At 53.0% G+C, this 27,828-nt stretch overlaps 2 protein-coding genes across 7 annotated transcripts in view; one reads left to right on the top strand and one right to left on the bottom strand.

The window, feature by feature from the left end:
- Positions 1–26,428, top strand: part of ADAR (adenosine deaminase RNA specific) — a 38,439-nt gene extending 12,011 nt beyond the window's left edge. The window contains exons 1-17 of one of the 6 annotated variants that reach the window (XM_070396751.1): positions 4,605–4,788; positions 10,181–10,465; positions 10,553–11,649; positions 13,609–13,792; positions 14,861–15,009; positions 15,533–15,677; positions 15,804–15,994; positions 18,216–18,350; positions 20,397–20,622; positions 20,879–21,050; positions 21,348–21,441; positions 21,971–22,093; positions 22,325–22,455; positions 22,786–22,968; positions 23,294–23,406; positions 23,746–23,873; positions 24,011–26,428. In XM_070396751.1, coding sequence (XP_070252852.1) covers positions 4,774–4,788; positions 10,181–10,465; positions 10,553–11,649; positions 13,609–13,792; positions 14,861–15,009; positions 15,533–15,677; positions 15,804–15,994; positions 18,216–18,350; positions 20,397–20,622; positions 20,879–21,050; positions 21,348–21,441; positions 21,971–22,093; positions 22,325–22,455; positions 22,786–22,968; positions 23,294–23,406; positions 23,746–23,873; positions 24,011–24,248 — 3,609 coding nt within the window. In that variant the 5' untranslated portion in view covers positions 4,605–4,773 and the 3' untranslated portion in view covers positions 24,249–26,428. Of the gene's footprint in view, positions 1–4,603; positions 4,789–10,180; positions 11,650–13,608; positions 13,793–14,860; positions 15,010–15,532; positions 15,678–15,803; positions 15,995–18,215; positions 18,351–20,396; positions 20,623–20,878; positions 21,051–21,347; positions 21,442–21,970; positions 22,094–22,324; positions 22,456–22,785; positions 22,969–23,293; positions 23,407–23,745; positions 23,874–24,010 lie in introns of those variants that run through there. The other 5 variants (XM_070396749.1, XM_070396750.1, XM_070396754.1 and 2 more) reach the window with 5 other exon arrangements.
- CHRNB2 (cholinergic receptor nicotinic beta 2 subunit) overlaps positions 14,311–27,828 on the bottom strand; it is a 31,905-nt gene continuing 18,387 nt past the window's right edge. The window contains exon 8 of the mRNA XM_070396755.1: positions 14,311–16,042. Within this exon, the coding sequence (XP_070252856.1) occupies positions 15,955–16,042 (88 nt within the window). The 3' untranslated portion in view covers positions 14,311–15,954. The remainder of the gene's footprint in view (positions 16,043–27,828) is intronic.

Here is a 27,828-nt window from a genome sequence, read left to right as displayed (position 1 = left end):
GATCTGTTTCTTCTGGGGATACCTGAGGCATCTCTTGTTTCTTGTCAAAAGCCAGTCTAAAAAAAAAAAAAGTCGGTCTAATCATTAACATCAATAGAGTATATATATCAGCATAAATACAGCTGTGGAGCTCTACTCAGCCAATTAGGCAACTCACTAGTCTGTCTGCAGAAAGCCTCACAGTTTATCAAAGCAAATGGGGTTACTATGGGAAGGCCCTGAGATTTTGAAATTATATTGATGTAGCAGTAGCTGTTGCAGTGGAATAAAAACCCAACGATAAAGAGGCGAAAAGAAACAACAAAAAAAGGAAGCCATTAAATTTGTCCTCGCAACTCTACAAATTGCTTATTATGTATTTCGTAGGACTAAATATAAGAACGTGAGTTTATTTATGTGCATATCCTTTCTAAAACAATGGCCTGGTAATTAAAAATTACAGTGACTTTTTACTTTTTTTGATAATATGTTGCAAGTTTAGTAGCATGTATTCGCAGGCAATACATTTCTGTTACAGGATCACTGTATGAGCAAATGTTGAAGGGGTTTGCAGACATCTGCGTTACCATAGGGAGATAGATTGGATGTAGCCCATATGTGCAGTAGTCTGGTTATAGGAAATTGTAGACTGAAAAGACTTGTAAATGCTCATCCCTGCACACAGCGCGATTAAACAAGAGCCACAACAAGCCAGAGCAACAGTTACTTGTAGTGAAAAGGCAAGAATAGCAGGAATTGGAAACTAAAACCAGCTCAGTAGCCAGATGATACTGTCCTCCATGACCGGGGAAGTCCAGGGCCCTGAAGGCTCGCTCACATGGAGCCAGAGCTCGCCGTGCTGTGCGAAAGCCTTGCTTGCCAGTGAGGGCTTTTTATGCGCACCTCATTCAAGATGGGAACTCTTAGCCATGTAGGTGGTGGTTAGCAGATAGCCCTCGGTTCCTGCACAGCGGGACAGCAGGCACTCAGACCCCCTGGGAGGTGAGCCCCCACATCAGGAGAGGAGCACCAGCGTGCGCCTGGTGCCACTATGCGCAGGGAACACAGGAAGGGAAGGCACTGATGAACTAACAGGGAAGGGGTAGGGATCATTTTGACTGCTTGTCTCTATTTTCTGAAATTTTCTCTAATCAACCTGTTACTTTGGGTGTAAAGAGCTTCATCCGATGCATCAAGTCCCTGCAATAGAATAGCACGAAGGTTTATGTCACCATGTCACTACCTCCCAACCCTGTGGGAGCTGAAACAATTACTGGGGGGTGGGGTGGATGAAATGTTTATGAATAAGACTGTCCACAGTTACTTGAGCTGCTAAGATTAAATGACAAGAGTAGTTGTTCTTTCAAGGAACAAACTGACCCTCTGCTTAGGAAACAAATTTTCCATCTGCTTAAAAGGGATGGGGGCAGCAGCCGTGCACTTTCCCCTGCACAACAGCAGTGATTAAGACTTTTCTGGAACATTCTTGTAGGAGGATTAAGGGCTGTGGAATTGTTCAGCCCCGAGGCAAGGAAGGAGAGGTAAGACATAACTCATTTGACTTAAATGGAAAATAGAATGTGGGAACAGAGGCTGGAATGGTTACAGTGGGGGTTTGTTCTTGTTTTTCGCCTTACAAATTGTGATGTACAGTTTAGAGCGTAAGTGTATAACTTGAACCACTGGAAAGCAACCATAGATTTAATCACCACCCAAGCCAAGAGCTAAAACATCACCAGCACCCAGCACACTCCTCCCCAGTCAACCCCCCAACCCATCCTCCCTACAGGTAACCACCATCCTGTCTTTTATGCAGTTTTGCCGGGTTTGGGACTTTTATGTAAATGGAACCATATAATATGTCTGTGGTTTCTCTCCATATCATGTTTAGATGATTGCTCATTTTGTTGCATGTGGTTCTAGTTCTTCCATTTTTGGTGCTATATAATACTAGGGGCCCAGTGCACGAATTCATGCACCTTGAAAGGAACTGTGGGCCACGAGACTGTGGTGGGCACAGAGGCAGGTCTCGGCCCATCCTCCGCACCCCCACCTAGCTCCAGCCCCAGTCTCCTATCTGCCAGCAGCCCCGCTCCCACCACCACCACTCCCACGCACTGATGGCGTCAGCCCCAGTCGCACCCGCTGCTGGTGCCGGCCCCAATTGGTCCACGCCATCAGCGGGTACAAGCAGCAGCTGCTGCCCCGATCGCCCCTTAGGTCCAGGGGGAGGTGGAGAAGCCCTCAGGGGTGATCAGGGCCAGCAGCTGGCAGTGGGTGAAACCAGCGGCTCTGGCACCGGCTGTGGGTGTGAGCGGGGCCAGTACCGGCAGTGGGTGCAAGAGGCGGCTGCCAGCCCCGATCACCCCTCAGGAGCACGGGGAGGTGGAGAAGCCCTGAGGGACGATCAGGGCCGGCAGCCGCCACTTGCACCCACTGAAGGCGCCGAGCGATCGGGGCCAGCGCCAGGCATCGGCAGCAGGTGCCATGGCGGCCCCCGTGCCAGCAGCAGGTGCAGCGCCGGGTGAGAACACAGTGTTCAGGAGCAAGGAATTTTCAGTAACCACCAGAGGCTCACCCCATGACAGCCACCGGCACCCCGCCTTGGTCTGGCACCCCCGCTCACCTCCACCATCCCGCTGCGGCCAACACCTGCCATGTTCCGCGCACACCCCCTGATGGTCAGCGCACGTCGTAGAGATCAGTTGTTCGGTTTTTCCACTGGTCAGTCTATTTGCATATTAGCCTTTTATTATATAGGATTCCATCATAGACATTTGCCATCATTTATGCATTTTATTTTTGATAGACATTTCGGTTGTTGTTAGTGGTGAAATGACACCAGAATGTTACCAGACCTTGGTACTCGAGTTCAGCAAAGAAAGAATTCAGAACCAAGAAACTCAAATTATAAGAGGAAGTTTATTTAGAAAGTCGAATGCCAGGGATATGGGAATGTGACACATATTCCCTGCCCAGAAAAGACTGTAGCTCTAAAGGCAGATATATAGCCCAACCGATGTGGCTCAGTGGTTGAGCCTCAACTTATGAACCAGGAGGTCACGGTTCGATTCCCGGTGTGGGCTCGATCCCTAGGAGGGAGCATGGAGGAGATGACCGGTCAGTGATTCTCTTTCACCCTTGATTCCTTCTCTCATTCTTTCTCTTCCTCTCCCTTCCTCTCTGAAATCAATAAAAATTTATTTATTTTTTTTTTAAAAAAAGAGGACAGTGGAGAAGGGCATCTGCTGGTGATAATGCCCTAAAACAGTGGTCGGCAAACTGCGGCTCTCGAGCCACATGTGGCTCTTTGGCCCCTGAGTGTGGCCACGAAGTTTCAATCGCACTGTATGTGCGCACCCGCACGTGGTATTTTGTGGAAGAGCCACACTCAAGGGGCCACAGTTTGCCGACCACTGCCCTAAAGGGAATAATGCCTTGTAAATCTCAAAAGCAGTGGGGATAAAATTAAACACAGAAAAAGAAAATGTTCACAGGTGAGGGTGTGTTGAGCACTAGAATTGATCGATAGAATCTTGAACAAAATAGCAGACGCATAGCATGATCATGAAACCAGTTGAATTGCTGCCTCTAGAGCAGCGGTTCTCAACCTGTGGGTCGCGACCCCTTTGGGGGTCGACTGACCCTTTCACAGGGGTCGCCTAAGACCATCGGAAAACATGTAATTACGTGTTGTTTTTGTGATTAATCACTATGCTTTAATTATATTCAATTTATAACAATGAAATCGGGGGTCACCACAACATGAGGAACTGTATTAAAGGGTCGCGGCATTAGGGAGGTTGAGAACCACTGCTCTAGATAACAGTGAACTTTTAGAAAGTCACAGCGTAACCAGCGAGTGTGACCACAGTCAGACCTGGAGAGCTGGTTTTCCGCATCTGTAACGTGGGACTCAGGCCTGCCCGCAGAGCTGTTGTGAAGAGTAAAGGGATATGTATGCATGGAGAGGGCTTCCCTCTGAACCACCCTTCTCTGCCCGCAGGAGGACGTTCATAGCAGTTTCCTGCTGGCTCCTGTCCTCTATAATATTCAAGGAACAGGAGTAAGTAGGGACGTCAGCCATTTGAACTGCGCCCCGCCTCTTTCCTGGTGCCTTTGTTTTCCTTTGCTTCAGCCCTTGGCGTCCTGAGAGGGTGGCGGGGGCATCCTGCGCTCGGTATTTACAGCTGTTTTCCTAAAGAAACAGCACCCTGCCCGGTTCTGCCAGGAGGGATTAGGCTGTGATCCTCGCGAAACCAGTGGCCGCAGGCAGCGCTGCCCGAGCCCCGCCCCTCGAGCTGCCCGAGCCCCGCCCTCGAGCTGCCCGAGCCCCGCCCTCGAGCTGCCCGAGCCCCGCCCCTCGAGCTGCCCGAGCCCCGCCCCCGAGCTGCCCGAGCCCCGCCCTCGAGCTGCCCGAGCCCCGCCCCTCGAGCTGCCCGAGCCCCGCCCCCGAGCTGCCCGAGCCCCGCCCCCGAGCTGCCCGAGCCCCGCCCCCGAGCTGCCCGAGCCCCGCCCCCGAGCTGCCCGAGCCCCGCCCCTCGAGCTGCCCGAGCCCCGCCCCCGAGCTGCCCAAAGTTTCCAAAGGGGCTGTCCTTCCGGGGAAACGAAAGTGAAACTGAACCGGAGCCATTTCTCAACCCGCTCACCCTCCCCGCCCAGGAGCTTCCTGTCCGGCTACTCGGGCGCCCCTAGGCCCCCTTTGCCTGCTGAGCCTCGAGCAGAAGTCTGGCCCCTGGAAACCCACGCACCCGGGGGAGGGTCGCGCTGCCTGGACATGCCTCGGGGGGCGCCATGGACCTGAGGCAGGTAAGGGCGGCCCGAGCTCCCGGCGTGGGCCCACCGCCCGCGTTTCAGTCGGTGACTAGAGTGGTGACTAGAGTGCTCCGTGAGCGAGTGTGCGCCGAGAGTGAGCGTGCGCCCTGAGCGAGTGAGTGCTCTTGCCCCGCAGAACGGCTATTGTAGTCCTGTCTGTCGGGGTAACTAGCTCTGCCGTGCGGGGCCGTGGGAGGAAGAGGCTTGTGGGGGGAAGGCCGGAGCCCAGGGCCAGGCAAAGCCGCCTCCCCTTCTGCTTGGACCTCGGGTGCTCGCCCGCACCCCTCCTGGAGCCCCTGGACAACAGGCTTCATTTTAGCATCCTCTGCATCCTCTGCACCTCCTGAAGGCGTCTGGGAAATGAAAACCACCCTTCTTACCCTTAGGAGGAAGTTGATAGCAGCTTTATTCATTGTCGCTAAAAACTGGAAAACCAAATGTCCTTACACAGGTGATGACACACACAGTGGCATGCATCCATGTAATGCACTGCTGCTTGGCCAAAAAAAAGAAAGGAAGGACTGACACATGCAACAGTGTAGGTGAATCTCAAACGCGTTGTGCTAAGCAAAAAACTGCGTATATACTGTATGCGTCCCTTTAGCTTTATTCTGAGAGAGAAAAAAACACCCACAAAGATAAAAGGACAGCCCTAGCGGTTTGCCTCAGTGGATAGAGCATTGGCCCTTGACGGGAATCGAACCCGGGACCCTTCGGGCCGAGGGCTGACGCTCTATCCACTGAGCATACCGGCTAGGGCTTAATGTCTTTATTGATTTTAGAGAGAGAAACATTGACCCACTGCCTTCTGCGCGTCCCCAACCGGGGATCGATCCCCCAACCCCGGCATGTGCCCTAATTAGGAATCGAACCGGTGACCTCTTGGTTCATGTGTCGGTGCTCAACCACTAAGCAACACCAGCCAGGCTTTAATCTTGTATTATTTATTTGTATTACAACTGTAAACCTACTTTCGCCCACCTTGTGTATATACATACATACGTGCATATGTATTTTACATATCTTAAAAATGGAGGTAAATTTACACAGTAAAACTTGCCCTTTTTAGTGTATAATTCTGAGTTTTGACTACATAAAGCCAAAGCACATATGGCCTTATAACTATACCCATGATCATATATATATACACAAACATACGTATATACATATATATCTTCCTTTTTTATTTATTTATATTTTCTTTAAAAGAATTAGGCACTTAAGGAAAAGCAGTTTTTCACACATATCAATATATGTCTCTATGGAGCCCACGTAGTAAAAGTGGGGGCTCATCTCTCGATGCTAAATATATGAGACTAGATTGAAGTGCAGGTTTGCAGGGAAGTGAATGAAATGGCTTGTTACATCGTTTTCATGATACATAGACCATAGTGGGTGAGTGGCGATGGAGGGATTTAAGAATGGCCGACCTGCGGTGGCTCCCCACTTTCTTGCTCTCGCTCCCATTCAGTGGTTCTGCAAATGGCTGTTCTCAAGGGGTGGTTTGGCTTGGCTTGTCTTTCAGGGGACTTGGGGAGGGCAAGTAAGAAAAAATAACCTCCCTCTAATCTTTCCCTAAAATAGCAATTGTTAACAAATTTATGTGTCCCCTTTTCTGTGCTCATTCTAATCTAGCGTGTGCGCACACACACACGCACATATTCATGGGTTTTTCTTTTGTTTACAACACGGGGTGTTCTAGCCTGCATGTTCCTCTGCAGCTTGCTTTTTTTGCTGGTTAATTTAACATTCTCTCATGCCTAAATTTCCTCCAGGTGAATACAAACAGATCGCAACACTTTTTTTTTTTTACCTGTGAGTACTGTTCCATAGCCTGAACGTGTCGTGATTTACTCTACTCTTCTTACATAGATGGACATTAAAAGGTTTTGCAGACTTTGGCCAAGTAGAAGCAGTTTAGATCTAAAAACATTTGGCTAGGAACTGACTTCAGCCATTTTGAAACAGTTATTTTACCAAGGTCAGTCAAAGAACTAAACAGAAGCGCTGAAATCCCCATAATTCAGCTTTTGTGAGCCAACTCCCACTCTGTACACGCACACCTGTGCCCCTAGCAGTGCGCTGGGGAAAGGAGTGTGTGCGGCCAGAAGAGAAGGGATAGTGTGTCAGGGGATGTCTTGTTCATGGTCTTAATTCCACAAACATTTCGGGATCAACTTTGTGCCAGGTGCTCTCTGAGGTGCTGGGGATGCGGGAGGTTCCTGTGGAGTCGACTGCAGACCCCCACCAGTACTCCATGGGAATATTGGGAGTGGAGAGTTGAGCATAATTTCTAGAAAACCTAATATTGTTAATCGCCTTTCAGATATACTGCAATCTATGTGCACCATTTAAAAAACCCGATAGCTCTGATAAAAGGTAAAGTCAGCAGCGTAACAGGTGCCGAGAAGGAGGAGTTCAAAGGCTGGAAGCATTTAAGGAGATCTGCAAGGACGGGTTGGACTTGTAATAGGTGGCAACAGAGGGAGAAGCAGGCCGAGCTGACCAGGGACATGGGAAGGTTAGAGGCTCTTGTCTTCCATACCCCGGGTGAGAGGTACCGAGGGGCTGGAACTGTAAATGCACATTTAAGGGAAAATTCGGAGCTGGCGGACAAGGTAAGACTTGGCAACTACCTGATTTTTGGATGGAGGAAGGCAGACAGGCAGCAAAGGTGATTCAGGTTTCTCACCTTAATAACTACGAGGAGAAGGGTGCCGTTATCAGCAGTAAGAACAGCAGGAGGGGCTGGCTTGAGGGGAAAGGTGAATTTGGTTGGAATATGCGGCGTTTGCGGTAATAGTAGGAGAGCTAAGTGAACAGATTATCTAGGCATTTGGAAATTCAAGTCTTAAGCTTCAGGACAAGGTGGTGGCTGGAGAGAATAGATTTGACAGTTTCTGAAGAGGCTAGTTTAGGTTGAGGGAGTGGACGAAATCAAGCTGGGGAAGGAAGAAGAGGCCCTTAAAACCTTGGCGACTAATTATATGTGAAGGGCGGCAGAAAGGGGCAGGGCAGACATAAGGAAAAACAGGTGCTGTGTCACCGAACCGCGGAGGAGACTTGATAAAGAGCGCTCAGTCCACAGGGAGCCAGTGTCAGACTGAACTGGCCACCACACAGCAGGGAAAACCTAACAAGTTTAAGAGGAGGAATTTATGGCCCCGTTAGCAAGAGTCACCGCCCTTCTCCAGGACCATGTGGAGCCTTTGGAACAGGAAAGGGGACAGTGGGCCTGAGCGGGAGAAGGAAACGGACCGTGACATCCAGGCTGAATGAGGAGGTGTGTGACCCCAGGACGGGGATGAGTGGGCCTGGCTGGCCTGCAGCCACATGGGATCACATCACAAGGGGAGGAAGTTGTACCAACAGGGAAGTGCCCATCAGTAAAGAGCAGGGTCAGCAAGTGCAGCCTGTTTTGTAAATGAAGTTTGTCCCCAAACCCAGGGGGTGTCACAAAAGTGGTTGCCACAAGGTGTTCCTTGCGGCAAATAAAGGAGGCCAGGTTCATCTCCTCCTCATTCATGTTCATAAGCCTCCCCAAAGGAGGGCTGAGCCACGGCTTAGATACACTGTTTGGTCAGTTACATGTTGATGTGTCCTTTGCAGTTGGCTGCTTTCATCCCAGCTGAGTTCCTGTCGGCTCTTCCAGGTTACAGGTCTCTTCCAGGTTACAGGTCTCTTCCAGGTTACAGGTCTCTTCCAGGTTACAGGTCTCGCTGCGGAATGCTATGCTACATTTAACATCTAGCAAGAAATAGCGTTTAGAGCTCCCTAGACTTGAGACTGCTGTCCTGTCTAACAGTTTCCACGTTGTGTGTGGCTGCTTTTGTGCTGCAGTTGAAGATTGCCTGACCCTTTCCAGAAAAGGTTTGCCGGCCCCTGGAAGAGTCTCCGGGTTTGAGGTTTGGTGGTGGCCCCGCTGGAGTAACGGTGAGGCTGAGTGAGAAGCTAGACGAGTGGTGGTCATCGGGGAACTCCACAGCCAGGAGACCGTGAGGGGGCATGGCAGGGATGCTAAAACCCCCTGATTGCAACAGAGGATGTGGTTATTGAAAAAGGGTCCCGCCTGCAGGTCCTGGCCCCTCAGGAGAATCAGACAAGGGGATAAGCATGAGGAAGCATCGATCCCAGCTGTCGCCCCCTCAGCCTCACATCCACACCATCCACACCACACACACGCACACGCACGTCTGCGAGCCCCAGAGGAAGGTACAGCCCCACCCTAGATCTCCCACCTCCACCTCCCCCCCTGGGAGAGAGGATGAGCACGGGTGTGTGTGCTGGGGGAGAGGTCACAAGTGCTCGGTGTTCTGGTAAATGTATGGCAGTTTGTGAGGACACGGTGTGGCTGTGCCCATGGAACTGGGTTCTGAAGGACACAGAATGTAACCATGGAAACAGCTGTTGGGAGGGAGTGTGGGAGGGCGGGGCTGAGGTCTCCAGGAGTGACCCTGCCAGCTCCACTCATCCAGGTGAGCTGGTGGTTTGGTTAGAAGCTAGTGCCAGCGTCCCTTCCAAGCCTGAGCACCACCCAGGTCTGAGCACATGTGTGTCTTCTAAGGAATCCTCCATCTACCCTAAAACCAGGTTCTAGTGGTGATGAGCCGAGGAGCCTGTGCTCCGGCTGCCCTTGGGGGGAGGGGAGGGTCTTCTGTCATAGCCACACAGGACTGGCTTCCACTTACATCTCCTTTTGTTCTAATCACCCAAAGGATAGATTTTAGACACGAGGGGTCTGTGCTGCAGTCCATACCCTGGTCCCCTGGCCCCTTTGCACTTAGGCTGTTGTTCTCTTTTTGTTTTAATATATTTTTATTGATTTCAGAGAGGAAGGGAGGGGGAGAGAGAAACATTGATGAGAGAGAATCATTGATTGGCTGCCTCCTGCACGCCCCCTACTGGGGATTGAGCCCGCAACCCAGGCATATGCCCTTGGCAGGAATCAAACCTGGGTCCCTTTAGTCCACAGGCTGACGCTCTATCCACTGAGCCAAACCAGCTAGGGCTCTTTCTGTTTCTTTTGGAAAGAAAACATCTATTTGTTTTTATTTTTAAAGGGTAAGTGTTTTGCTGAGTGGAAGATTCATTCTCAGCTCCCTAAAATTCTGCCAAAGGGAACAGAACAAGTTGGGTTGCTGGAGCGGCCGTGCTGCTCCTGGGAGCTCTGCGTGTTCACTTCCTGCTCCTCTCTCTTCTCTTTGGTGGGTGAACGGCAGTGCTTACGAGGTGGGCAAGCCATCCTTGCTGGGTCCCCAGCCCTCATCACACACACCTTCCCAGCCACTAGAAATCAGGGGCAGCACCCCCCTCCCCTGCACCTCCCGCAGGAAGAAGGCCCAGCCTCACCGCTGCTCACGTCCCTGTTCGTCTTCTCGTTCTGCAGGGGTGTTCTTTCGGCAGATACTACCCCGGTCCACTTCAAGGCTATGAGCACAGCAAGCGCAGACACCAGCAGCCAGCACCAGGATCTTATCCTCAGAGCTTCCAGCTTCAGCAAATAGAATTTCTCAAGGGGCGGCTCCCAGAAGTGCCCCTCATTGGAAAGCAGGCACCACCACCACCGTCACCCCTCCTCCCTGAACCCTGGCCACGGTTCCCAGGACCACCTGCCCGAGGCTGGCAGCCGGAGATCTGGGCTGTCCCCAGGGGTGTGCCTCTCAGACGCCAGGTACGCCCCAGAGGATTCTGGCCTCCTTCCCCTCGCGGCGGGGCTCTGCCGTGGGGAGGTATTGATAGGCTGTCCTCACGTTTCCAGGCACTGAGCATCGGCCAGGATCAGGAACAGAGGGTCTTAGAGCTCCTGCAGGAGCGTGGCGAAGGGAAGGCCACCACAGCACATGACCTGGCTCGGAAGCTCCAGGCCCCAAAGAAGGAAATCAACCACATCTTATACTGCCTGGAAGGCAGGGGTGTGCTGCACAGGGAGGCGGGAACGCCCCCTTTGTGGAGAATCGCAGCTCCCGTTCAGGCTCTGAACCAGCACAGCCTGAACCAGCACAGCCGAGTAGCGACAGCAGACGGCTGGAGCCAGGGAGCCCCAAACCCAGGCCCCAGCTGGGAAACCGCAGGCAGGAGCCCCGCGTCCGACTCGGAGGACCCCCCTGAGCCTGCAGACATGGCCGAGATCAAGGAAGACATCTGCAACCACCTGTTCGACGTGGTCAAGTCCTCCGCCCTGAATTTGGCTAAAAATATCGGCCTCTCGAAAGCCCGCGATGTCAACGCCGTACTGATTGACTTGGAAAGGCAGGGGGACGTGTACAGGGAAGGGACAACCCCTCCAATCTGGTACCTGACGGACAAGAAGCGAGAGAGGATACAAATGAAGAGAAGTACGAACAGTGTTCCCGACGCCACGCAAGCTGCTATCCCTGAGACCAAAACAGACGCAGAGCTCCCCGCCTGTAACTCACCCGCGCCAGATGCCTCAAGCGAAGCCGCACCAGATGCCTCAAACGAAGCCGCCACAGAAAAAGTGGAGAATGGGCAGGAGCCGGTCGTCAAGGCAGAAAGTAGGCCACCGGTCTCACCAGAACCAGTGAAACCGAAACCACCTGTTTGTGACAATGGCCCCTCAAAACCTGGGTATGTGGACTTTGAGAATGGCCAGTGGGCCACAGATGACATCCCAGATGACTTGAATAGTATCCACACAGCCCCAGGTGAGTTTCGAGCCATCATGGAGATGCCCTCCTTCTACAGCCATGGCTTGCCACGGTGTTCACCCTACAAGAAACTGACTGAGTGCCAGCTGAAGAACCCCATCAGCGGGCTGTTAGAATATGCTCAGTTCGCTAGTCAGACCTGTGAGTTCAACCTCATAGAGCAGAGTGGACCACCCCATGAACCTCGGTAAGAGACCCCAGGAACCGGATGTACCTCGGGTTGGGCCAGGCGCCCTTGCTCCTGACAGTTTGCTGACTCGTGAGCAGTGTTGTGTGGTGGCCCCCGACTTCTCCCTCTTCCTGTCTGCCCTCTGGCTAAAGCACCCTTGTTGGCCCTTCCTCTAGATCAGGGGTGGGGAGCCTTTTGTCTGCCAAAGGCATTTGGATATTTATAACATCATTTGCTTAATTATAATTCACTGAATATAAATTATGTCGCTATAAAAAGAGCTCCTAGATTTACTGGATTTTGAGTCCCGCCTGTAGTTGCCTTGGCAGGGCCAGACCAAATGATTTCCAGGGCCTTTATATGGCCCGTGGGCCGGACGTTCCCCACCCCTGCTCTAGATCTTGAGCAAGGAATGTAGACCTCAGACCAGCCAGAGTCCTGGCTGAGCAAAGGGAAGGTTGACCCCATTGGCTAAAGTGAAGCTTCTTGGGAAATGCTTAGCTTTCATGCATCAATGTCATGTCTGCCTCTTAAGGCCAGAGGTCATGAAGACTCGGCTCCCTTGCCGTTCCCCCTTCCCCACACTAAGTCCCCAGGGAGGTCCAGGAGCAGGTGGGTGGGGGCCGGCTGCACACACGAGCAAGGGCAGCTTGTGCTGCCGGCAGCAGTGGATTCAAACCCACCCCCAGCCCCCTTTGCACGGGGAAAGGACGGTGTAGAGCGCGCAAGGCTGCCTGCCTACCGAGTGGCGGTTCTGATCTTATACACCTCCTCTGCGCGGATGGGTGGGCTCCACTTGCTGCTGCTCCTAAGCTGTGAAACCAGAGGTGACCTCGCTCAGACAGCTGGCTGCCTCCTGCAGGCCGGCGGACAGATTGAGGAAGACAGGCAGGCCCAGAGGGAGCTGCTGGACCCTCTGACGCTGAGTGGCTGCACACCAGCTAGCGAGGGCGGGAGAGGCCATCCTAGGCTGTTTGCTAAGGGCAGGTTCCCAGCGTCACCGTTCTCCCTCCTGGCGCCCATCTTAATCACTCGGCGATGGCGTTGCGGGAGAGCTGTTAGGGAGAGGACGTGTGTCCGTCCAGAAGTGGCAGGGCCTGGGCTGGCTTGTTGGTTTGGGGTAGAGACTGGGTGGCCGTCATGCTCGCTCACGTTCCTCTGTCCCTGTCCCCAGGGTTGGGGACAAGCAGTGGGTTTGGTGGCTAACCTTTCTTTGGACTCCAGCTATAAGAAACATTGATGCCATATTCACATATTTCAGAAGACCGGGGAAATAAGAAATTTGACTTACTTTTTCTAAATGAAATCCCAGATTGAGCAAAGAGCTGGACAAATTTGAAAGCTTGAACAAAGGAAGTCTAAGCTCAGTCCAGAGGCCTAGAACAAGTGCTTTTTGGTTTCCTACATACCAGGGACAGTCCTTTCATCACAGGCTTCAGATAGAGCTTTAGAGTGACTCAACACAAACCATAAGAGTGGTGTGTCCTGCGGGTAGGCTGGGACAAACACAGGCCCCAGGAAGTGACCGGTGTTCCGGTCCCGGTAGGTGTCTGGGGCGGGGACTGCACTGTGAGAGCCTTCGCTTGCCTTAGGACCTGCCCTTGCGGTGGCCGGTCTGCCGCAGCTGCTTTAGGAAGACGGCTTGGTTCCTAACAAGGCTGTAGTGGTGACTTTAGCTCATCATTAGACTTTATCTCAGTTCATTGTTGAGAGACAGTGGGTTTCCCTGAGCTAGTCTCACATCACCTGTGGCTGTGTTTGCTCTAATGAGCTAGGGGGAGAGTCACAGGCTGCTTTGCTTCTGAAAAGCAGGGACAAGCTGAGCCTCCAAAGGACAGGAGTCCCTGGCCTGCCCTCCATGTCCTCCGCCAGTCGAACAGCCCCTTAGAGTAGCAGCAGTTCCAGGGTGAAGATCTCTCTGGAGAGGGCGAAGGGAGGCCTAGGCTATGCTCACACATCTCATCACTTTCCATCAAGATTTAAATTCCAAGTGGTCATCAGTGGCCGAGAGTTCCCCCCGGCTGAAGCTGGCAGCAAGAAGGTGGCCAAGCAGGACGCAGCCATGAAAGCCATGACCATCCTGCTCGAGGAGGCGAAAGCCAAGGACAGTGGAAGACCCGAGGAATCCTACTACTCTTCCCTCGAGAAAGAGGCAGAGAAGGTAGGTGTCCGCCCTCTTCGAGGGTATCCGTTCCTTTCCCGTCGGTGAAGGAGCAGGGCTTTCTCTGGCCTTCTAGAAGCATCTCGGCCCACCAGCTGATGCTGCGTCTCAGAGTCAGCTGCCGCTGTGCCCTCAGCCACCCCCTCACCAGGAGTTGAAAGAGACATGGACAATTACCAAGTCCGGTCTCCTCTCGCAGATAGGAAAGGAGACTCAGCCAGGCCCCAGTGGCTCAGTGGTTGAGCGGCGACCTATGACAGTGATGGTAAACCTTTTGAGCTCGGCGTGCCAGCATTTTGAAAAACCCTAACTAACTCTGGTGCCATGTCACATAGAGAAATTTTTTGATACTTGCAACCATAGTAAAACAAAGATTTATATTTTTGATATTTATTTTATATATTTAAATGCCATTTAACAAAGAAAAATCAACCAAAAAAATGAGTTCACGTGTCACCTCTGACACACGTGTCATAGGTTCGCCATCACTGACCTATGAGGTCACGGTTCGATTCCCAGTCAGGGCACATACCTGCATTGTGGGCTTGATCCCCAGCAGGGAGCATGCAGGAGGCAGCTGATAATGATTCTCTCTCATCATTGATGTTTCTCTCTCTCCCTCTGAAATCAATTTAAAAAAATTTTTTTTAAGAGACCCAGAACCTCTAACTCACCCTTTCCTGTGATGCTTAAAAAACTCCACAGCCCTGTTCCTTCGGAAGCTAGCTCTGATGTGTGGTTGGCCAAAAGAAATTGTCCCCTCCCCGTTCCCTCTCTGTGATGGGCTAGACCAGCCGTGGGCAAACTACGGCCTGCGGGCCGGATCCGGCCCGTTTGAAATGAATAAAACTAAAAAAAAAAAAAAAGACCGTACCCTTTTATGTAATGATGTTTACTTTGAATTTATATTAGTTCACACAAACACTCCATCCATGCTTTTGTTCGGCCCTCCCGTCCAGTTTAAGAACCCATTGTGGCCCTCGAGTCAAAAAGTTTGCCCACCCCTGGGCTAGCCAATGTTTTCTTACTAGCTGTGCTGTGTTTTTTCTTGTCTCTCGTTTTCTGCAGACTGCAGAGTCCCCGTCCACCACCCCTTCAGCGACTTCCTTCTTATCTGGGAAGAACCCCGTCAGTACATTGCTTGAGTGTGTGCACAAGTTGGGGAGCTCCTGCGAATTCCGCCTCCTATCCAGAGAAGGCCCTGCCCATGACCCCAAGTACATCTCTTGTATCATGTATCTCTGCTGAGGTTTTCTCAAAAAAAGAGAGAGATACAGTTCTTCTTGCCTCCTCCGAGATGGCAGATGATTTCACGGAGCAGTCACTCCTGTTCTCAGTGTGGAAGGCGGGGGGCCTTGAGGGCATGGTTGCTGCTCGTGGAGCAGAGAATCTGGGACTAGGAATTCAAAGGGCGAAGCAGGGACCAAGCACTAGGGAGGTACCCGGCGTGGAGGTTTACTGGTGGTGGGACAAATCGGGGCAAGCCCTGGGCCTACCTGACAAGCTCTGCAGACTTACATGTTCAAGAGGAGGAGGAGGTGAAACTAGGCCGATGCTTAAATGCTGAGTAGGGTCAGCCAGGCTCAGAGACGGGGGGCAGGAGGAGGGAGAAAGGCGCCAGCTCTTTCAGGCACAGAGGTGAGGTGTGCAAGGAAGTGGCAAGTCCTAAAGGACGACCACTGACACGGGCTAGGTAAATCCCTCCATCACCGCCATTTTAATCCTCTCCTCCCCCTCCAGGTTCCAGTACTGTGTTGCAATGGGAAACCACACTTTCCCCACCGTGAGTGCCCCCAGCAAGAAAGCGGCCAAGCAGATGGCCGCCGAGGAAGCCATGAAGGCCCTGCACGAGGAGGCCACCAACTCGGCATCTTCTGACAACCAGGTGAGGTCATTTTCAACTCAGAACATGCTGGCCATGTTTAGCAACAGGATGGCTTAGGATTGCCCAGGAGTCCCTCGGTTTCCTTAGTGTTTACGGTTCCTCTCTGTTCGGCTGATTCTCTTTCAGTCCGGAGGTACCAGCACAGAGTCATTCGATAACTTGGAATCGATGATGCCCAACAAGGTCAGGAAGATCGGCGAGCTCGTCAGATACCTGAACACCAACCCGGTGGGCGGCCTGTTGGAGTACGCCCGCTCCCACGGCTTCGCGGCCGAGTTCAAGCTGGTTGACCAGTCCGGACCTCCTCACGAGCCCAAGTGAGTGTTCCTGTCCCGACTGCAGCATGTGTCACAGGTGGGGTCCACCTGGAACCCAGGGAAAGGAAGGATGTGCGTTAGCCGTGTCTCCGTGACCCCCTAGAACAGGGGTGGGGAGCATGCGGCCCGCGGGCCGTATCATCTGGTCTGGCCCTGCCAAGGCAACCATTACGGGTGGAGCTCGAAATGTAATAAACCTAGGAGCTTTTTTCATAGCAACAGAATTTTTAAGTTGGTAATTTGGTATGGCCGGTGAAGGCTGTTATAAATATCCAAATGGCCCTTGGCAGAAAAAGGTTCCCCACCCTGCCCTAGACGATGAGCCATCTTGAGATTATAGTCACTTTTCCAATGAGTATGATCCTTTTTAATTTCAACTAATTTTAATTTTCAAGAAAATCACTCAAGCTAATTCAAAAAGTATGCAACGAAAGGTCTCATTTCTAACACAGACTCTAGTTCCCTCCCCACACTCCCCATACACTATTACCAACTGACTGAGTCCCTCTAGAAGTTTCCAGGCATATATTAGCATGTTTTTCTTTTTGTTTTAAAAATAAGTATTTAACATATCTTCTGTGCCAGGCCTGTGCAGTGTGCCAATGTCGTGATTTATTTAACCAGCCCTTAGTGATGACCACTTGGATTGTTTCCAAACTTTTGCTATGATAAACAAGGCTGCAATGAATAACATGTTTATGTACATACAGAATTTTGGCAAATATTGCCAAACTTTCCTCCAGTGAGAATTATACACCAGTTTATGCTTATACCAACAATACAGGGTGGACAAAAGTAGGTTTATAGCTGTGAGTACACAGAGTTTATGCTTATATTATTATTTTATTAATTATTGTATTATTTCCATATGAATAATTTTCAAACCTACTTTTGCCCCACCCCATATATAAAAATGGCTTTTCCCTTACACCATGACCAATATGGTATTATCAACATTTTTAGCTTTGCCATTCTAAAATGTGAAAAATGGCACCAAAGATTATTCTACATTCAGATATTTATCATAATTTACCATATTAATAGATTAAAGGAGAAAAACCAATCGATGTATCTCTCACTTCACTGTTTCTCTTTCCCTCCTTTCCATTCTCTCTGAAAATCAATGGAAAAAAATATCCTTGGGTAGGGATTTTTTTTTTTTAAATAAAACCTAGTACTTTGACCAGCGTGCACCCCACTTTAGAACAGTCAACATCGACGAGGCCAGAAAAGGTCCTCTCCTGGGCACGATGCATTTAGGATGTGTCACAGGCTCCACCCTTGGTTAAAGCCACCGGCTCCTCGTTCACACCCTTCGCACTCCCCTCGTTCTTTTTTTTTTATATTTTATTAATTTTTTACAGAGAGGAAGAGAGAGAGAGAGAGAGAGAGTTAGAAACATCGATGAGAGAGAAATATCGATCAGCTGCCTCCTGCACATCTTCCACTGGGGATGTGCCCGCAACCCAGGTACATGCCCTTGACTGGAATCGAACCCGGGACCCTTCAGTCCGCAGGCTGACGCTCTATCCACTGAGCCAAACCGGTTTCGGCTCCCCTCATTCTTTAACCTCCTCCATCTGTGGCAGGTTTAGTCCATTTCCTCTTTCATTTCTGTAAAATTTTCCATACAGTCCTCCCTAGGGCTTCAAATCAGTCATTCACTCAGAACCTAAGCACTCACTGTGAACCAGATTAAAGATGAAAAGTGCCCTGAATGCACTGCGACACGGAAGCACAGCACAGGGCTTCCTGGAGGTGAATTCGAGGGACTGTGGGGACACAGTGCACATTGGCCAGTGTCCCTGGGGAGTCGAGGAAGGTTGCACTGAGGAGGGAAAATACTAATTTAGAAGCTACGTTTATTGAACGTCTGGCACAATAACACACTTTACTTCTTAATGTGAATCATGCTGGGTCCTCTTTTTTTCCTTTCTCTCTGTCCTTCTTGGCAACCTTCACTAATTTTTTTTTTTTTTACCATTTTTGTTTGTTTTTATCCTCCCTCGAAGATATTTTTCCACTGATTTTTAGAGAGAGTGAAAGAGAGGGGAGAGACAGAAACATCGATGGGTTGCCTCCTGCATGGGACTCGCCCGGGCTGGGGATCAAGGCATGCACCCTTGACTGGAATCGAACCCACGGGCCGACACTCTATCCACTGAGCCAAACCGGCTATGGCTTACGACTTGTAATATCAAAATGCTGGGGACCTTTTCAGAGCGCCAGACTCCTCGATCCAGCTGCTTGCTTGCCGCTTCTTGGACGGACATCTCAAAAGCAGCACTCTTGATTTTTGCTCCCTCAACCTCTGCCCTTGTCCTTCCATCTCAGTAGATGACACCACTCTCCATCCGTGAGTTCTGTTATGTCTACAATTTCCATCCCAAATCCTTCCTCATCTTTCCAGCTCCACTTACCTCTAGGCTAAGCACTATCTTCCCTCACAGAACCCAGGGCAGTAGTCACCTGACCTCCCTACTTTAGTCATTCAACCAATATTTGTGGAGTACATCTTATTTGTTAGTGCAGGAGCCAGATAGTCATCAACAGTCACGTAAAGAAACGTGAGCTCTCATGGTCGATATGTATGACAAAGGGCTCGAGTGGCATGTGCATGAGCTGAGTCCGGAGGGGCGAGGGCTTCGCTGAGAAGGAGGGAGATTAAGAGGGAAGAGGGGGGGTTCGAGGCGGAGGAGATAGTCGCCTCTGGTGGTGCTGCTGAGGTGGGAGGAGAGCAGAGCTGCTAGGCAGCTGCAGGAGGCCTGGTGGGCGGAGCAGACAGCACAGGGCGCCCGCCCCGGTGAGACGAGCTGATGGGAGGCCACAGGCCTTGGAGGCGTCCTGCTCTGCCTTCCCAGCACTGAAAGGTTCTAACTGAGGGGCTGCCGCTTGCCTCCACCCCCGGTGTCCTCTTCCCAGCCTTTTTCCTGCATTTTTGTACTACGTTTTCTTTCCTCCTCTGAGAAAACCATTTCAGACCTTTGCCTCTTTCTTCAAATTTCCACCAAAATCCCTCTTTCTCACTCTAAACTGGTGATCTTAATTCACACTTAATTGAGAAAATAGCAATAATCATATGACAAGTACTTCACCTTGGCCATCAGCAAATCCACCTCCCTGCCTGCTTCTGTGCTTCTGTCTGCACCACCTGCAGGAAGCATCCTTCCTCCATCGCTGTGCCTGGGTCCCTCCCTCCCTCGGCACCAGGCTGGGTACTTCTGTCGGCCTGCAGACATGCCCGTGCCCGACTTCGGCACCTTCCCTTGAGCCCACCTCATCTCTCTGCTCCCCTCCCATCTCTCTGCTCCCCTCCCATCTCTCTGCTCCCCTCCCCTCTCAATTATTTGTAGTCTTTGTCTTCACTTTCTTAAGTCATTCCAGGAGCTTTTGTCCCCAGCGTTTTGATAAAAAGGCTAACCACCAGCCACATGTGGTTACTGAGCATTTAAAATGTAGCTAGTATGACTGAGGAACTGAATTATTAATTGTATTGAATTTTAATCAAAGTAATAGCCTCGTGTGGCTAGTATCTACCATACTGGACAGTGCGCTCTAAGGATTCTAACTGCACAATTCACAGATTTTGTCATCGAAACATACATGATACATGTGCAAACACATGTACAGCCGTGAAATTCTCCACCTGGCAGAGACCCACCATGCTAGCCCCGCCCCCTCCAGGGTCTTTCAACCCACTGTCCCTGTCCTTCACCGGACATCAGCCCACCGCCCTCAGCACCTCTGACACCAGCACAATAGAGTGAAGGCGGTCAGTGCCTTGGATGAGCAAGGACTAGCGAGGAGCTCGGTTCCGTTACCGCCTGGGCTGCGAAGCCTCTATCTGAAGGCTTTCCCATACGCAGGTGGATTAGCCAAAGCAGGGTCTCCAACCCGCAGTTCAGGGTGTTTGAAAGCTAGGCTTCTTGAACTCTGGCTGAGAGACGCTCCAGCCATTTTGCTCCATCCTGCTCTTCCCTCTATATGTGTGAGGCCCCCACCAGAAAGGGAGGCCACCCCCCCCGCCCCCGGGCCCGCAGCGGCACTGCCCACCTCCCTGCTTAACTCGAGCCCTTTAAGCAGAGTCACATGCCAAGGTGCTCTCCCGTCCCCCATAGCCATCCCAAGGCTTCCAGGAATCGAAAAACAGCTCCTCATGAAAGTTTGGTTCCCTGGTCTAAGGCAGACTTGACGTTCTGACCTAAGTAACAGTCCAGGTTATATCTGAATCTATGAAAAACCATACTGTGACCCAGGAATGTCCAAAGTCCAGGCACTGCTGCCTTGGAGAGCTGTGACGGGGATGGGGCTGATGTTGGCTGCCTCTTAAGCAAAACCTGCGTTTCCTACACCTGCCGGCAATTCAGATGCTTGTCTTTGTCCCCTGCCTCTCATCCCAAAGGTTTGTTTACCAAGCAAAAGTTGGGGGTCGCTGGTTCCCAGCCGTCTGCGCGCACAGCAAGAAACAAGGCAAGCAGGAGGCAGCGGACGCCGCCCTCCGCGTCCTGATTGGGGAGAACGAGAAGGCAGAGCGCATGGGTTTCACAGAGGTAACCCCAGTGACAGGGGCCACTCTCAGAAGAACTATGCTCCTCCTCTCGAGGTCCCCAGATGCACAGCCAAAGACAGTTAAGCCGTCTACTTTTGTGCTATCTTCCTTGGGGGTCCAGCCAGCTCCGTCCCGGGTGGAGTTAGCTTTCCGTTGCTAGTATGTGCATTATTCCTGGGCTTTAATATTAGCCTCCTAGAACGTGGGAGGGGACACAGGTCTGCGAGGGGACAGGACGGTTCACCGTCGAGTGAGCACGCTCTCCCCGCCCACTCTGAGGCGTGGCGGCCGCAGCCCCGGCTCCGGGGCCCTGACTCGGCCTCCTGTCCCCGCAGCTCCCTCTCACCGGCAGCACCTTCCACGACCAGATAGCCATGCTGAGCCACCGGTGCTTCAACGCGCTCACCAACAGTTTCCAGCCCTCCTTGCTGGGCCGCAAGATCCTGGCTGCCATCATCATGAAGAAAGACTCGAAAGACCTGGGCGTCGTGGTCAGCCTGGGGACAGGTCGGTGAGGCTGCCCCGCCCCCACCCACACAGTGCCCGGAGGTGGCCTTGTCCTCTCCTGGAGTCCCCTGGATGGGAACACGGGCGATTACATGTCCGTTTAGCTCCAGATCATTGGGGGGGGGGGGGGGGGGGGGGTGTTTGCTCATCACCAGGGAAGGGAGGACGGGAGTAAGGCTCTGATGAAGTGCGGCCGCGCCGCCTTCACGCAACTAAGACCGAGCAGCCCCCCCGCCCCATTCATTGTCGCTGTCCTTCGGACATTCACACATCCGTCCTTCCTTCCCGTCCTGCCAGGCAATCGCTGTGTGAAAGGAGACTCCCTGAGCCTGAAGGGCGAGACCGTCAACGACTGCCACGCGGAGATCATCTCCCGCAGGGGCTTCATCAGGTGAGCGGTCGGCCGGCACCTCCCGCCCCCACGGCGGCTCTGACGCCCCCAGACGGGCCGGCCGTGACCACGGCGACAGCCTTTGCACCTGGGCCAGGCTACACCACTGCTCGGCCGGCTGCTACGTGCCCTCGCTTTCTCTGCCAACTCTGCTTCGGGCCTTTTTTAAAAAGGCCCACAATGGCCTCCTGGTCCTGAGCCTCCCCACTGCTGTGAGGGTCTGTAAACAGCCCTGGCCCGCCAGCCGCCGCCTCAGCCACCTCTCCTTCCACTGACGAGAGGCCCAGGGAGAAGCCGCTGTTCTGCCCGGCACCCCTGCTCCTGCCAGAGCGGGAGCCCTTGGCAGAAATGAACTGACCCGAAAGGCCAACTTGGCTTTAAGAAATGCTGAGGCCCCGAGGAGTCCCCGGGCCTTCCTGACCAAGAAACTGAAAGGGCTGCAGCGTTAGGCGCCTCCTTACTGGGGGCAGATCCCAGAAGCAGCTGCCCCCCAGGCTCCCACTGTCTCTGACCCGACTTCCTCCTGCAGGTTTCTCTACAGCGAGCTGATGAAGTACAACCCCCAGACGGCGAAGGACAGCATATTTGAGCTCGCGAAGGGAGGGAAAAGGCTGCAGATCAAGAAGACCGTGTCGTTCCACCTCTACATCAGGTGTGTGCCCGCCGAGCGGGCCCTGCCGGCTCCAGGGCGGGGTGTGGAATGCTCTCCTCGTCCGTAAACAGCGAGTCCATGGGCCCCACTCCGCTCTGTACGGACCTGGAATGGAATGACTCCCACATACGCTTCTGCCCACCCCCGTCTCCGACCACAGGGGACAGCCCTTGAGGCCAGGGGAGGGGGAAACCTCTGCGTGCGTGAGTGTTAACAGGCCCTGTCCTGCAGCACGGCCCCGTGTGGGGATGGCGCGCTCTTTGACAAGTCCTGCAGCGACCGCGCGGTGGAGAGCACAGACCGCCACTACCCCGTCTTCGAGAACCCCAAGCAAGGCAAGCTCCGCACCAAGGTGGAGAACGGTGAGTGTGCGCCGCCTCCCCACACCGGGGCTCTGCTGAGCCAGGCTCCTCCGGGGGCCCTGGGCACCGCTGCCGGGGTTTTGCCATTAATTGCAGGGGTTGGAGGGTCCTGTTTACAGGGGGAGGGAAGGTCTGGGTGGGGGAAATGTGCGCAGGAAGATGAGGATCAGAGAGGAGGCAGAGGTGCCCTCGCCCTGAGAGCCTGGCTGGAAGTAGCAACATGGGAGTCGGCTCCCAGCTAGTCCTCTCTCAGCCATGGGAATGGGTAGAGCCGCACAGGGCATGCTTCGGCCCAGGGCCGCTGTGGGTCTGACCCGAGCTCTCACGCAGGGGAAGGCACCATCCCAGTGGAGTCCAGCGACATTGTGCCCACGTGGGACGGCATTCGGCTCGGGGAGAGACTCCGCACCATGTCCTGCAGCGACAAGATCCTCCGCTGGAACGTGCTCGGCCTGCAAGGGGCACTGTTGACCCACTTCCTGCAGCCCGTGTACCTCAAGTCAGTCACACTGGGTAAGGGGCCCATCCTGGGAGCCAGAACCAGCCTGTCATTCTAGGCCCAGATCTCAGCAAACCGCATGCTTCATTGCCAGGAGTTAGCACGATGTCTCCACTTCTCAAAGTGTGTGTGAGTCAGTAATGGATGCTGAGCGTTATGTGACGGGGAAGACTGGTTTAGGCACGAGCCCAGGTGAGGACGTGCCAGGCAGGTCTCTTCCAGATGAGTCCCTGAAACACAGCGGCTACAACGGCAGTGTCTTCCTTTCCTTGACCTCCACAGCCCTCAGCCTTCCCGGTTCATTCCTGGTGCCAAACGTGTGCTTTTTCTCACACCCAGGTTACCTTTTCAGCCAAGGGCATCTGACTCGTGCCATTTGCTGTCGTGTGACGAGAGATGGGAGTGCGTTTGAGAATGGACTGCGCTATCCCTTTGTTGTCAACCACCCCAAGGTGCTATAGCCCCGTCTGCTTTTCCCTCGCCATTCTCTCCTCCTCAAGCCGTCTGTTCGCAGAGCAGAAAAGTCCGGTGTGGCCCAGGGCGCCTTAGTTGGTGTCCCAAGAACCTACCCTTTTCTCCTTCGAATGCCAACAGCGTTCCTCCTTTTAGTCTGGAGTTAATTTCCATCTAAGTGGGGTTAGTGTGCCTAGTTTCAACCACGTAGAATCCTACGTAAATGGGGGGCAAGGTCCCGAGCCCTCACTCCCTTTGCCCTCTGAGACTCGGGTCCCTGCTTCTAACCTTTTTCCTGAGACGTGTCCGTCCTCTCCCGCTGCTCCTGCGACTCCTAGGTCGGCCGGGTCAGCGTCTATGATTCCAAAAGGCAGTCCGGGAAGACCAAGGAGACGAGCGTCAACTGGTGTTTGGCTGACGGCTACGACCTGGAGATCCTGGACGGCACCAGGGGCACCGTGGACGGGTAAGGAGCAGGGAGCACGGAGTGGCTCACAGGGACGGCGTGGTTGCTGGCCTCCGGGCTTCCGAGCTGCCCACCCGCCACGGCGGCCCCGGCCCTCCTTTTCCGGCCCTGGCTGAGTAACGTTTCTGTTTCCCCAGGCCACGGAATGAATTGTCCCGGGTCTCCAAAAAGAACATTTTCCTCCTATTTAAGAAGCTCTGCTCCTTCCGGGGCCGCAGGGATCTACTTAAACTCTCCTATGGTGAGGCCAAGAGAGCTGCCCGTGAATACGAGATAGCCAAGAACCACTTCAAAAAAGGCCTGAAGGACATGGGCTATGGGAACTGGATAAGCAAACCTCAGGAGGAAAAGAATTTCCACCTCTGCCCAGTATAGTGGGACCCGGCCTGGCAGGCGGCAGGCGTGTCACACGGGCGAGAGGCAGGGCTTAGCATTCCTCCTATTAGCCAAGGGTTTTGTTTTTTTTTTATTTTTCTTTTATTTTCTCCTTCCCTTTTTTTTTTTTTTTTTTTTAATGGAACCACAATTGGTGATACTGAGACCTCGGGTTCCTATTTATCCTGCTTTCTTTGGGAATACCAGGCCAGGTCTCACCAGGCCCCTTCTCTTTTCCCAAGCAAAGAGGTAGAGACATGAGGGGAGAGAAAAGGGGTCTCTCTCCTTCAACCAGCGCGGAAGCCGTCACTGAGCACCCGCAGCCCGTTTCCTCCTCAGTTGTTGGGGTTCCCATTTCCTGCCCCTCAGTGTGCTGCCCTGGCCTCTTGAGGTCTTGATTAGGTTCCAGTCAACTCTGTGAGTCACATCAGGAACTGATCTCATTTGCTGATTCTGCAAGCCCCTCCGCCCCGTCGATTCCTTCCTGTGGTCAAGTTTCTCATTTTCCTCCAAGAGGGTAAAGAGGAGACATCTCTAAGCGCAGGAGGAGAGCCCTGCGGCCCCGGAAGGAGCAGAGCTTCTTAGAGCCAGCTGAGGGAGGTGCAGCTCAGGTGCCCTGCAGCTAGCAGACAGTTTCCCAGGGAGCTCAGGCCCGGGGAGCCGGAGGCTCCCAGCTGCCCCTCCTACAGCATTCCTAGGAATGCGCCTGCAGTGGGGGTGAGGGCCTCGGGGCAGATCGCCTCTGGACTCAAGGCAGAAAGTGACCTGGTCACAGCACTCTTCCACCCGCAGGGCTCCCATGACAGCCACACCCAGGGAAGCTCATGGAGCCTCGGGTGGATTAGGAGTCTGTAAAAGAATGCCGTAAGTCGGGTCTTAACTGCTACAGATAACCTGCAGTTGCAGATTTAGATTCAGATGTAATTGTTCTGCCGGGAGAGCTTCAGAAGGTCAAGGTCGTTGGGGGCAGGTCACAGGGGACCTTAGGGGCGGACACAGGACTGCAGCTGTAGATCCTGTGAGGTGGAGCCCTGGGTGTACACCTCAAGCTAATGACGCCTGTGGTCAGAGCCGTCGGCCTCCCTCTGGGCCCATGTCAGGCGGATGTACATGCTCCAGAGAAGGACAGAGACCCTGCCACTCAGCCCGGAGCCGGCTCTTCCTCTAGAGCAAGCATGTCAAACGCGTGTTTGAGGCATGCGGCCCGCTGGCCACGAGTTTGACAGGCTTGCTCTAGAGGGTCCCTCAGTCTTTACCTGTGAACATGCTGAGCCAGCAGCCTCACACCACCTTTCACCCTCCCTCGCCCCACACTGACTAGTGAACTCCCCTTGGTCCCGCCTCTTCAGCAATGGATACATCCACATTCACACTTTTCTTGTGGCTACTGTTCCCCAAGATTGACCAAATGCGAAAACCCAAGTTTCATGATGCACTAAGGACGTCTCCATGGGAGCTGGCAGGGGAGCAGTGCTGTCCGGAGGGAGGCGCCTGCCCGCCCCGGCCCTGTGACAGCTGAAGGCACAGGGGTCAGTCCTGCCTCGGAGGCAGCCGACCTGGTTCTTGAGGCTGAAGCATGGCGCCCACTGTGCCTCTGAACCTGGGCCCCTCTGGGCACTGGGGCCTCCTGCAGAGCATGGGGCTCTCCAAAGACCAGAGCCCCGCTCACCCAGGCTCTCCTCTGGCAGCCGTGCAGTGTTTGGTTTCTGCTGTAGGAAGAGAGCCAGGCACCTGACCCCGTGTCTGCTGGAAACAACCCTGTGTCAGCCCTGCACGGCCGCAGCCCGTGCCCCTCGGGGTCACAGCACAGGAGGCAGAGCCCTGCCTGGAGTGTTCTCACCTTCTGTCCAATCTTTGTTTCTAATAAGCAGGACCCCCTCCCCCTTTTTTTAAAAATGATTTTGTAGTTGATTTGTCTGAACTGTGGCTTTTGTGCATTCCTGGAATAATCACTTGTAAAAACTGTCGCTGCTTGACGCTGTTTCCTTTCCTCCCTCGGAAGAGACTGTTGGGTTTTGGGGTCATGGCAGTGACTCCAAGAGCAGAGTAGGCAGAGCCCGAGCCTGGACTCGGGTGCCATCGGCTACAGTTTTTAAATTCCGCTTTTCTGTGTCTCCCTGATCCGTGACTAACATTATACATTCCTTCTAAAGAAATAAAGACTCTGAATTGGTAGAAAACTTCAAGTCTTGGTTTCTTGGAGGAGGGGAGAGTGGGGACAGAGGGATTTCTGGCACCAGCACTGGCTGCATCTGATACTTGGGGAGAGGGCCATCCCCCGCCTGCAGAAAGGTGCCATTTCAGTGCACCTACCTGGGAGCTGAGCTTGGTCCGGGCGGGGTGAGGTACATCAGGCATTTCCCGCCCCTTAAATGTCTTGTTCCCAGAGACTTGATAGGCAAGATTTCAAAGCCCAGAGTAAGAAAAGAGGCCATGAGACAGTATCACAAATCACCTACAGAATCCCACCTCTCCTTGAGGGATGTGTTTACAGCCCCTCCCTCCCACACACACCCGCCCCAAAAGGTGTTTCGCCTGCAGGGATGTGCCGCCTGAACCAGGACTGGCTGGGTGGCCGTCTCAGGAGGCGGGCCATTCCCTTTTACTGCATAGCTGGCATCCAGAATATTTCTTCGTCTTAAATTTCAAAGAGAATGCACCACTTGCCACATTGTAATTTAGTCTAGAATTTCTACAAGACTCATGCTTGACCTTTTAAGAATGATACGCCAGAGGACACAAGGGTGAGGCTGTCACAGCAAAGCCTCCTTCCTCATCCATTACACAGACGCAGCAGCGGAGCCGGTGGGGGGGCGGGGGGGGGGATGTTTGGGGGCACATTAAGTAAGGACAGACCAGAAGAGCTCTGGGTGTGGCTCAATCTGTTGAAATGGTGCTGGGTGAGCTGGACAGCTTTTAAACGCAGGGAAGGATTATGGGTCTGCTGCCAGGATGTGCCAGGAACGCCACTGTCCTGTTCTCGGGCAGCCCCTGGCTCCACCCGGAGGGATGGAGTGTCCAGGACTTTGAGAAAGTGGGCAATTTCCCACCTACTAAGGCTAGTGCCAGGCGTGTGGGCTGTCCCCACCGCCCGCCTTAGGCGGGGAAGTAGACTGCCTGTGGAACCACAGGGTTTTCCTTCGTGCCTTTCCTTAGCCCACCCTGCCTTTCACCAGGAGGCCCACCATTTAATGCCGTTTCCAGGATTTGGGTCCAGATCAAACCAGTGTTCCGGGAGCAGGTCTGGCCTCTACGCAGACTACAGCCTTGACTTCCCAGCGCGCAGGGGCTGTGAGAGGAGGTCCCTAGCCCCCCGCCTCTGCCCTGCCCTCCAGGGTCCTCCCCAGGAGCTATCTCTGGGCCTGTCTACTACAGGCCTAGCCATTTGGTCATTTCATTTCCATCTAGTGAACAAATCACAATAATTGCACTATTACCACTGAACTTTCCTTTGGGTTCTTCTACTGTCTTTAACCTCATGATGCTTTTTTCCCAGCATTCTCTGATTTTCCCATATTTGCCAACCTGGGTCCTCCCTGCCCCCCAATATAACAGACAAGATGTCTTTGGACACAACTTG

Source organism: Myotis yumanensis, unplaced genomic scaffold (genome assembly GCF_028538775.1).
Source record: "Myotis yumanensis isolate MYYU_CA2020_CCGP unplaced genomic scaffold, mMyoYum1.0.hap1 SCAF_17, whole genome shotgun sequence".
Taxonomy (NCBI): domain Eukaryota; kingdom Metazoa; phylum Chordata; class Mammalia; order Chiroptera; family Vespertilionidae; genus Myotis; species Myotis yumanensis.
This window is presented reverse-complemented; position numbering and strand designations above follow the sequence as displayed.